The sequence below is a fragment of the Atta colombica genome, unplaced genomic scaffold (genome assembly GCF_001594045.1).
Source record: "Atta colombica isolate Treedump-2 unplaced genomic scaffold, Acol1.0 scaffold29, whole genome shotgun sequence".
Taxonomy (NCBI): Eukaryota; Metazoa; Arthropoda; class Insecta; order Hymenoptera; family Formicidae; genus Atta; species Atta colombica.
This window is the reverse complement of record NW_017259392.1, coordinates 1382316-1393422: the sequence shown is the minus strand read 5'-3', so window position 1 is coordinate 1393422 and position 11107 is coordinate 1382316. Positions and strand designations below refer to the sequence as shown.

General features: G+C 29.9%; 1 protein-coding gene across 4 annotated transcripts in view; it reads right to left on the bottom strand.

The window, feature by feature from the left end:
- Positions 1 to 362: 362 nt before the first annotated feature.
- Positions 363 to 11107, bottom strand: part of LOC108690018 (uncharacterized protein C17orf59 homolog) — a 53056-nt gene continuing 42311 nt past the window's right edge. For all 4 annotated transcript variants that reach the window (XM_018197069.1, XM_018197070.1, XM_018197071.1 and 1 more), the window contains one exon: positions 363 to 757. In XM_018197069.1, the coding sequence (XP_018052558.1) occupies positions 706 to 757 (52 nt within the window). In that variant the 3' untranslated portion in view covers positions 363 to 705. The remainder of the gene's footprint in view (positions 758 to 11107) is intronic.

Sequence of the window (11107 nt, the reverse complement as noted above, 5' to 3'; positions counted from 1 at the left end):
AATAGACAAGATATTAATGTTTAAATAACCGAATATGCGCATCTGCCCAACCTACTATTGCCGAAGGTACAGCCTACCGAAGGGCACCTACTAGATCATCCCCGCTCCTCGCGGCTCACGCGCCATGCGACCAGTGGGCCATAGTTTCCTGCTAAGGAGCACATGACTTCCTAAGTGAAGCGAGTTCCATCTCATTTCCTCCTTTATCAAAAGGCACACGACTTTTTACGCGAAGCTACCTTTTTTTTAACTTTTATATTACAAAACTCGAAAATAAGATCTTCATAAACAATATATCGTAACAATATTGTCTATGAAGTTTCAATCGGAGGGTATCCTATTCAGAAGAACATCCAATCTACTAAAGTATTGAACATGCATTTATAAAACACTTTGTATAATGTATTTCATGTACAATATACGAATTATGATGTAGTCATGATAAAAATTGAACAAAAAAACAAATTACTTGTGTTATATATTAATACGCAAAAATACGCGACCGCACGCACGCATGCACACAATACGCGTATTCTTACATACACACATTTCCAAAAAGCTTGTACAAGTTGTAATCCTGTTTGTCGTATGATACATCAACACATTTTTCATAACATACTGTAAATTTAACATAGTGCAATTGCATTTCGTCATGAATCTAAAAGTATCTTGATAAGAATGCAACATCTTTCTCCTCCTATTGCTTTATAGATTCATCGCGCTTTCAAACAGCTCCAGCATCCTTTTCATTTCTTTGCTGAAAATCAAGATAGAAAAAAGAATATATATGCTTGTAAAGAATAATCTCATTTTTTAAATATTCTAATATTCATGGCAATTCATCGCAACAGAATTATCTAATGTATTTTCAGGGAATAAAAAGTTACTTTTTAAAAATAACAAGTTACAGTTACTAAAAGTAGTTTTTAAAAGTAATTCGTTACAATTATCATTTACTTAAGAAAGAAACTTTTCATTACTTTCCCGTTTTTAAAATCGATGACTACCAATCACAGTGAATGAGTGTCTAGGAGCTTTTTAATCTCAAACGTTATGAGTAGTTTGGGTCCAATCGAACTGTCTAATCATATGCAAAGTTAAAACAATAAGGCCCAGTTTCATCAATGCCAGTTAGTTTAATCGGCCATTGATTGACCAACAAAACTGCGTTTGCTATTTAATAGAACCGACCAATTATGATTGATAATTAATCACAATTAGGCTTGATCAGCGTTGATGAAACCAACCCTATAAATAACTAAAATTCGTTAAAGTTACCAAAAAAAAAAGTATTAGGTATACAACTTTGCTTCCGCCGTTTTTTTCCCGAAATTCGAGGCTTTATTGTAAAAAAACTGGTCATTTTTTGAGGTTATCTACGAATCGATCCAATTTTTTACTTCTTCATAAGACCGGAAGTGCTGGTCAGCCATGTCGTGTGCCATTGATCGAAACAAGTGAGGAGTAGACAGAGGAAGCAACGTCTGGAGAATACGGCGGGTGGGATAGGACTTCCCATTTCAACGTTCCAAGTATGTCTTGACCACTTTCGCAACATGGGGTCGAGCATTGTCATGCTGCAAAATCGCTTCATCGTGTCTCTCGTTGTATTGCGGCCGTTTGTCTTTCAATGCTTGGCTCAAACGTATCAATTGCGTTCGATACCGATCGCCTGTGATTGTTTCAATCGGTTTTAACAGTCCATAATACACTACGCCGAGCTGATCCCACCAAATACAGAGCATGACCTTGGAGCCGTGAATTCGGTTTGGCCGTCGACGTGGAAGCATGGCCGGGAACTCCCCATGATTTTCTGCGCTTGGGATTATCGTAATCCATTTTTCGTCCCCAGTCACAATGCGATGCAGAAATCCCTTCCGTCTTTGCCTTTCAAGCAGCTGTTCACAAGCAAACAAACGCCGTTCAACATCTCTCTGCTTCAATTCGTACGGCACCCAATTTCCTTGCTTCTGAATCATTCCCATGGCGTTTGAGGCGTTTTGAAATGGCTTGGTGAGTCACTCCCAATGATCATGCCAATTCTTCTTGATTTTAACACGAGTCTTGCTCAAGTAATGCCTCCAATTCTGCATCTTCGAAAACTTTCTCTCTTCCACCGCTATGCCGGTCTTCGACGTCAAAAATCACCGTTCTTGAAGCATTGAAACCACTCACGACACATTCTTTCACTAATAGCGGCCTCACCATAAGTATTTGAGAGCATTTGATGAGCCTCAGCCGCAGATTTCTTCATATTGAAGCAAAAAATTAAAACCTCCCGCAAATGACGAGAATTTGGCTCATAAACTGACAATCGAGAATAACTTTATGATGCAGACACAAATCAACTAATGTTTCTATGGGGTTGTTGACAGATGCCCAAGTTTATTGTATGACGTCTATGATCTATTTATTTCGACCACCACTTACCGCTAAAGCCATCTATAGGAAAACGGCGGAAGCAAAGTTGTACACCTAATAATTTTTTAAACAATTTTTAATGTCCAAAAAGAACGCCTTTCAGGATACAAGTGTGAGACGTATGTGTAGAACTCAGCGTCTCATTTGTATCCTGAAAGGCGCCTTTTTTAAATGATAAAAATTATTTTAAAAAATTAACAAATTATTTACATCAGAACTCTTCGGAAAGCGTTAGGATTCAGAACTATATGAAAAATACTATAAAACTAACAAAACTCTTTGAAATTAGACAGCATCTTCGTTTCTTGTAAAAATCATATTTTAGAGAAAAAAATTGTTTAAAAATCAAAATAACAATTAGACGTCAGAACTCTTTGTAGAATTATGTATCTTTTGAAATCCTATAAGAAAATATGGCTGAAAACGGCTTTAAACAAAGTTGACCTTGTGAACCTGGCGTCTCATTTTGAATTTTGGGTTTCTCGGCTTTAGTAGCCAGAACTATTCGTTTATTCTATATAGAACTATAGAACTATTGAAAATAAACTCAGAACTCTCAATATTTAATGAGTTTCCATCAATTGAGATGCTTTCACATACTAAAGACCTATAATATAACAGAGATGCGCAAAATATCACGTGATCGTAATTTTTCTGATTGGATGGAGTCTCTCGTGCATTTTATTTTGAATTATGTTTACATACAAAGAAAAATTACTACACTCAGCTATTTTTAATGTAACATTTAATTTAATTAGTCCATGATTCAATTTCTTTGGTAATTTGTATCATTGAAAATGATCAACATTAAAGATCGAAATTAAACACTATAAATCAAAAATTCATCCATTGAGAGCAAGTCACTTGCAGATTGACAGAAATGCAGCATTCATTACACTGCAAATTTACAATTTAATATTATATGAGGCAAAGAAAAATATCATATGAAAAATATCATATGAAATAATGAAATCAAATGATTCACCTTAATGGAAAACGAAAAAATTAAGCTCAGAAATAACGATTCACAATCATACTATTAGTTAAAAAAGTTACACTGTATATTAAATCTCTATCGTCATGTACATATACGAAATCATATTCAGAAGAACGATAGAGATTTAATATACAGTGTAACTTTTTTTACTAATTGTATGATTATGAATTGTAATTTCTAAGCTTAATTTTTTCGTTTTTCAATGAGTCATTTGATTTTATTATTTGATATTTTTCTTTGCCTCATAATGTTAAATTGTAAATTTGATGCAGTGTAATGAATGCTGCATTTCTGCCAATCTGCAGGTGACTTGCTTGCTCTCAATGGATGAATTTTTGATTTTATAGTAGCTGATGAAGACTCTAAAATGAGTCGAAACGTTCAAAATAAAATGAAGATAACCATGAACATCTGAGGATTATCTACTTCTCTTATCTCTTCGCATCTACAACAGCGTATGACTCTCATTAGTTTCATCTTTCATGATTTTTTATTTTTATTGTAAACAACATTAATTTTTTTATTGTAAATAACGATATTTTGACCAAATTATATAAAATTCATGAAAAAAACATATACTTATTTTAATATAATTATTTGAATGAGATATTTTATATTTAAAAGCTAAATAAGTGATTTTTGAAGTTTTTAAACATATCTTCATGTAACATATCAAAAGATATTAAAAACTATTTAGTACAATTGGGAGAGAATTTTTTCCTACCAACCACTAATACAAAAAAATTAATTGTGGAATTCATAAAGAATACTGAGAACAATATTAATACAATTATTATCAATTTTAAATACACCGCGAGAAATAGATTAATTCCAATTAATAGACTCCTTTTCTCCTCGTTGTAATAAATACATTACACATCTTTTAAATTCAAAGAAACATTTAACAGAGTTCATGATTGCCAATCCTAATTTAATCTTTACTAGAGTCGATAAGAACACTATCACTGTCGCATTGGACAAAGATACGTATATACGTATATTTCAAAAATAAACGATGCTATGTGATGTTGACACATATGAAAAAGTTAACAAGAAAAATTTCTAACAATCTCAAAAATTTATTAATCAGGTGGAGAGATCATGAATACATTATATCAGAATGTTACAAATATTTGAACATTATAGTGACTACTGCCAAGAGCATATGCTCTCCCTAAGGTGCACAAATCGAATTGTCTCTTCAGAATTATTGTCTCTTCAATAAACAGTCCTCTCTATAACTTTTCTTCTTACATAAAATCTTATATAAAAGCATTCCAATAGCTTTAAGTCATATTAACAGTTACGATTTAATAAATAAATTAAAAAACACACATTTTATCGATAATGATACTGTTTGATATCTTTAAATGTGATGTCACTTTTCACTAACGTACTCACAGATTTAGTTGTAGAGAGCATTTCCAAAAAATGGAATTTTAAATTTGTAATATACCAAAAAATGAATTCCTGGGGATAATTCGTCTTGTATTAGACTCAACCTACTTTAAATACACACTGATGGGCTCTCCCCGGTAATTGCCGATTTAGTAATGCAAGATTTAAAAAGAGCGATGCTGGAGACATCAATTGACTTCGAGATATCTTTTTATTACAAATTTGTTGACGACATAGGCTATATCAAAAATGATGCAAATTGTTCTTGACTTTAATTCTTACCGTTCAAGACTATAATTTACTTTAGAAATAGGTAAAGACATAATTAGCTTTTTAGATACTACTATCATTATATCAAACAATAGAATAATTTTCGATTAGTATAAAAAATTTACTTTTCAGGTAAATACCTTAATTTTTTGTTCCAGCAACCTCTTACACAAAAGAAAGGATAATAATTAATCTAATAGATAGGACCCTTTTCATTTCTTACCCTATGTTTTATTTTAAAAATTTAGAACTTATTGTGAACATTCTTCTCAATAATTATTGAAGTTTTTTAATTTAATTTACAACAGAATCAAATATCTGATTAATAATAAAAAAATTCACACAATCATGAAAACAAGAGATAATGAAAGAGATAATGCACAGTCATGGTTCACCATCCCATATTAATAGCATTTAAAACTGTCACCAAAGATTTAAATTCTCTCTTTTTTTAACTTCAACAAACTTCAATGTGTAGTCAAAGCGCATAAAGATCCTCTCCCTGCTTCGTCTAAAAAGAACGTTGTCTACAAAATTTCATGCAATGAATGCTATGTAGGTCAAACAATTAAAAACTAGAATTTCGGAACATAAGAATCATATCCGTAGATACACGTTTGTACATTCAGTAACCGAACATAAATTGCAATATGTTTATGAATTTAATTGGGATGAAGTTAAAATAATTTTGAAGTTAAAAAAATCTTAGACACAATTACCGAATACAACAAAAGATTACAACAAAAGATTAATGTCAGATATACATTAAGAGACAGAAGAATGAAATTAATCATCAAACACAGAATTTTTTAATAAAACTTACGTGTATCTCCTCAATTTGAAACAGACTATAGCATACAATTTATTGTATCAATTATATGCGTATAAATTATCATATTAGACATAATCAATTATTGTTTACAATAATTTATTTTATATATTTTGCTTTAGAGGATAAACCTATTACACTCCTCAATTGAATATGGTCATCTTCATCGTTTCTTTTTAACCAGTGACACATTTGACAATTTCGTTATATTATATTATCGTTTATTCAACTCTAATACATGTTTATCATTGATTACGCTGATAATTTTATTATAACTAATTTTATTATAACAAAATACTTTGTTATTATAATTGATTAATATCGTCGGTTATATCATTGTATTAGGGTAAATCTTTTTTGACCTTGATATATTATAGAAACGTCTTTCTAATCTATTAATTATTATTTACAATTAATTAAATTTCCAGTCATTCACTACTATCCAGCTTTCAAACTGGAGATTTTGTTCTGTAATGGAGGACTGTTACTGCCACACAATGATATCAGCTGTTACTTCATTATGATTTCATTACGATGTATGGATAATTAATATATCATATACTGAAATTTTGCTGAGAAAGGCTAAAAGATTAACCGAAACATGTATATTCAAATAATAATATAATATAGAATTATTTTTAAAAAATAAAAATTGCGCATTGTCTACAGCGCCAATTCCCAATTATCTGCCTATTTGATTTTTCTTTTTGAATAAATAAGTAATGTTATTAATACAGATAATATTTTATAAACATAATAGACTATTTTGTTGCATATTGTTTGTTGCGTATTGGTTATAATTGTACTTTATATTTTAAGTTGTTACATCTCAAACTTCTTTAGCCTAATAATAATTATTTTTCACATTTGAATTCTTCTCTAAATTTTAAATTATGAGGATCGAACATTATTAAACCTCAGTTATAAGAAGATACATGAAGCGGAATTATACTGTAATCATATGTAATTCATATCCGATTTTATGGCATGAAGAAGTTCCAATCAGAAAATATAACTACTAAGCAATGCGACCAAAGTAAAGTTTCCAGATGAGACTACTTCTTAGAATCTTAGAGAAATTATTCTTAGAGAAATTATTATCATGTTCTTTTCATGTTCAAACATGCGAATATGCGTTCTACATGATTAATTAATTGCGAGCGTCCTTACGAGATTACCAGTAATATTTTAAAATCTAACATTGAGAATGACTCGATAGGGGTCGAAATGTCTGTTGTATATAATCTGATTGTTTATTAAAAAGTTTTCCTCACTTAAGATCTAGAGTGATTCGTAGTCCTTTATTATATTATTTTACTTTATATTTTAATTATTTAGAGACAATATCCCAATATAATATTGATTCAAAAGTAATTAGAGATTCAATAAACGTTGTCTCACTAATTTAAATTTAAATATATAATTAATATTTAAATATATAATTATAGTCATAGTATACAAAAACAGTATCAATTAGTCTAATAAAGTATTATTTTTATATTAGTTACATTATTTATATTAGTAACAGTATGGAACACTTACTTAACTTTTAAAATTTGAAGTACAGTACAAAATATCATTCAAATAATAGTGAAAGATATATTTATGATCATTCGCATTATACTTTTATAGGATAAAATTTATTATTGTTCATCAATGCGCAACATACTTAATCTAATTCATTAATATTAAAATAATTAATAATAAAAATTTACAGTATTTAGTTTCATCATTCTTTGGAGATATCTTTATTCTTATAAATTTCTAAATAAAATCAACATTATTAAATATTATTTTAAATAAGAGGAATCCTATATTTAGTCAAAGCGGATTTAAATACATAATTCTTTATGAATTTATAACATTCTAATTTTTCATATCGCGTGATTGAATATAGAATTTTTTTATTTAATTTTTACATTCACAATATGGCAGCACTACATTTAGAGACGAGACTCCAATCAGAGAAATATTACGATCTCTTTGTATTACGTGATTCTTTGAGCATCTCTATTATATTATAAGGTCACTAGTTCGTATTGTATGTATTATTTGCGACTTAATCGAATGTTGATCTTTGTAAGAATCGTTTGTCATCGTCTCAATTCGTTACAATAAAAAATTTAACGAATTCATGTATTTAAAATTTTTGAGAGATTTAGACTTTCATGCAGTACTTTACTCTTTTTCTTCCTTCAGACATTGTGATAACAGTGTTTTTCTTTTTTCTTAATTTTGACAGAATTTCATTACGTTATTACGTTTGTTGCCTCTTACTAACTGTATCAATGGAATAAGAATGAGATTGAATTTTCACTTTTCCCATGAAGAAGCAGAAATTAAGTATTAAGCGTGACATACTTCGACTCAAAGCATAGCCAAAACGTCTTTATTAATTAACGTAATTATTAATTATATTCTAGATTAATTAAAAATTGAAAAAATTTGATATTTATTTCGTACTAATTACCGCGCAAAAACTCTGATTAACCTTTTTTTTGTCTTTCTTTTATTTAAAATTTCTTATTACACTAAATTAATAAAGAACAAATAAAACGAGAATCGCAGTAAATATTTTCTTCTTTATATTTTCATTTTTCTTTTAATTAATATAATAACAATATCTAAGAAAAGTTCTAAGTTTAAAATTCATTATAATAATCTCTACGTATTCATAAAATTAATTGATTCAGCATATAAGAAAGTTTTAATAAATTCGGACGTTCTCTTTCTATAAGAAGGAAAGACTTTATGTCTATTAATAGATAGAATATCAACATTAGCATAATCACTTAAGACATACGAAGGATTCATTAATTTAAGTGCTCTTTCTGTAATTTGTTCTAATCCCGAATTTAATCTTATCTGCTCTAGCCATTTAGCAAGAAATAATTTTTGCTGAGTTATGATAGAATTAGAGTGCACATTAAAAAAATAATAAAAATAATAAAGATAAAAATACTAACACTAGAGATACGCACGAGACGAGAAAAATCTCGATCTCATCTCGATCTTGTCTCGAAATCGAGACTTGTAATATTTAAGATCGATACCGAAATCTAGCATAACGAAATCGAGATTATTTAAAAAATTCTCGTCGTTTAAAGATCTCATCGAGATCTTCGACAAAATATTTTATTATTTCGAGAGATCTGAAAATAATAGTTGTAGACACGTTTATTAATTGTCGATAATGTCAGCGTTCTTCAATTACTTCCGAGCCTTTAAGGCCTTTTTTATAGTACCAAAAATTTGCTCAGGGACCCCAAGGTTGATGATCTTTAATAATGACTGTGTTCCAAATTCATTGGCAGCGCTGAAATTGCTACAACTTACTTTAAGTGCACAGATTTTCAGTACAAGTAGTCAATTTTTGAATATATCCAATATTTCGTCGTCCATCATTTACATACATTATATTAGAGTCCCTCTAGTGAGAGTCGAGACATAAAATCGGAAGAATGCCAGTCTTATCGAAAACGGCTAATAATTTTTATTTTTCTTTAATAAATGACATCTAGCCTCGGAAAAATAAGAAAGGAATCAATATGGCCAAAATTAAACTGGCGATAATTATTTTAAGATAATTAACTCAGAAGCGAAAAAAAGCCTCGGCATCACCATCTTGACAAACGTGATACTATACATACCTATAAAACTTGCTATCACTTATTCACTTACATTCACTAATACATTAACAAACTGAAACATGGCAGCTCCAATCACGAAGAGGAACCGCTCATGTCTCTTACTAGAGGGACTCTACATTATGATGTAAGAATATAAGATTAATGCGATAGCAATACTAGAAATAACCAATCACATTTGGGCCATAACTTTCCACTTTCCTGTGTATAATAGCGCTGGCATATTGGAATAACTAATCAAATTCACAATTCACTCTCCTATTGCACATCCTCGGGAATGATACATTTTTCATCTTACATCATTACATTAGATGTATTTAAAAGTACGACCGCTCACTGCACTCAATGAACTCTTGTACCTGTTTGGTCTATATTTTTAGATCTAACAGAATATGCCAATCAGATGCAAGAATTTACTGAGCGCTCAGTGAGTGGATGCATTATATTATCAATACCTTTCTTCTCCTTATTGCCAATGCTCGATTCGACCGCAATGTGCAAATATTTTATGTTGGAAGAAACTTTATTGATGATGACAACAGAACAAGAGATGTCATTAGTAAATTTAAAGAATTTATTAATATAAAAGGTGACAAAAAAAAGTAATCTAGAAAGAAGTGTTTATCAACTGTCAGCATCCTGTAACTTCATCAGGTAAGAAATAATGCTATGTACGTAATCATAGAAGATGGCAATATTACACAACATTGTAATATAAATACAGATTTACAGACTGAAATTATATTGATACATATAGGGCAATATATATCCGAAAGATAAAGTAGATCCTTTCATTAATGTAATGAATTAAATGTTTTTGAAAAGGAAATATTAAAAAGTTTTTTTTTTAGTAAAATATGGTATTCTGAGTGAATAAAGCATATTGCATTGTAAAGTGTCTTTCAATAAGGATGCTCAATTTTTAAATGTAAATAAAATAAGTTGTGTGTGAGATATCTACTCAATTTTTTTTTTATTTGAAAGAATATTTTATGGAAAGAATATTTTATTTATCGAACTGGTTGACTCAAATTTGGCCACCAAACGTCGAATAGTTGATTCGGCAGGAGGATAAAAATCACGTAATGCGCGGAACGGAGCACTGATTTTGATAATAAAATTTTATAATTTGCACACGTTGCTCAACACTATGACCTTCCATGGTGATTTGCCATACACTACTAAACAATTCATAACAATTCATAAATTTGACAGATGTTACTTTAACAACATGGCTATTATGATCTAACAAATTTCGAGTGTTCCTATTGAAAGACCCTATATTATAAATAATACGCTTACATATTTTTTATACATAAAGTGATGAAAATATTGTAAATTTTATCGCACGCATGCACACACGCGCGCACTTTGTAATTGAGTACTTTCCATTTGATGACACAAGTCGACACAAGCATCGTTCTATCCTTCTTGACATTCAGAGAGTGAACAAAGGTAGAACAACTTGTGTCGATTTATGTGAAATAGAAAACATCTAATGACGTTTAATATGTATAAAGTATTTTATTAGGATAGCGTCTCTGC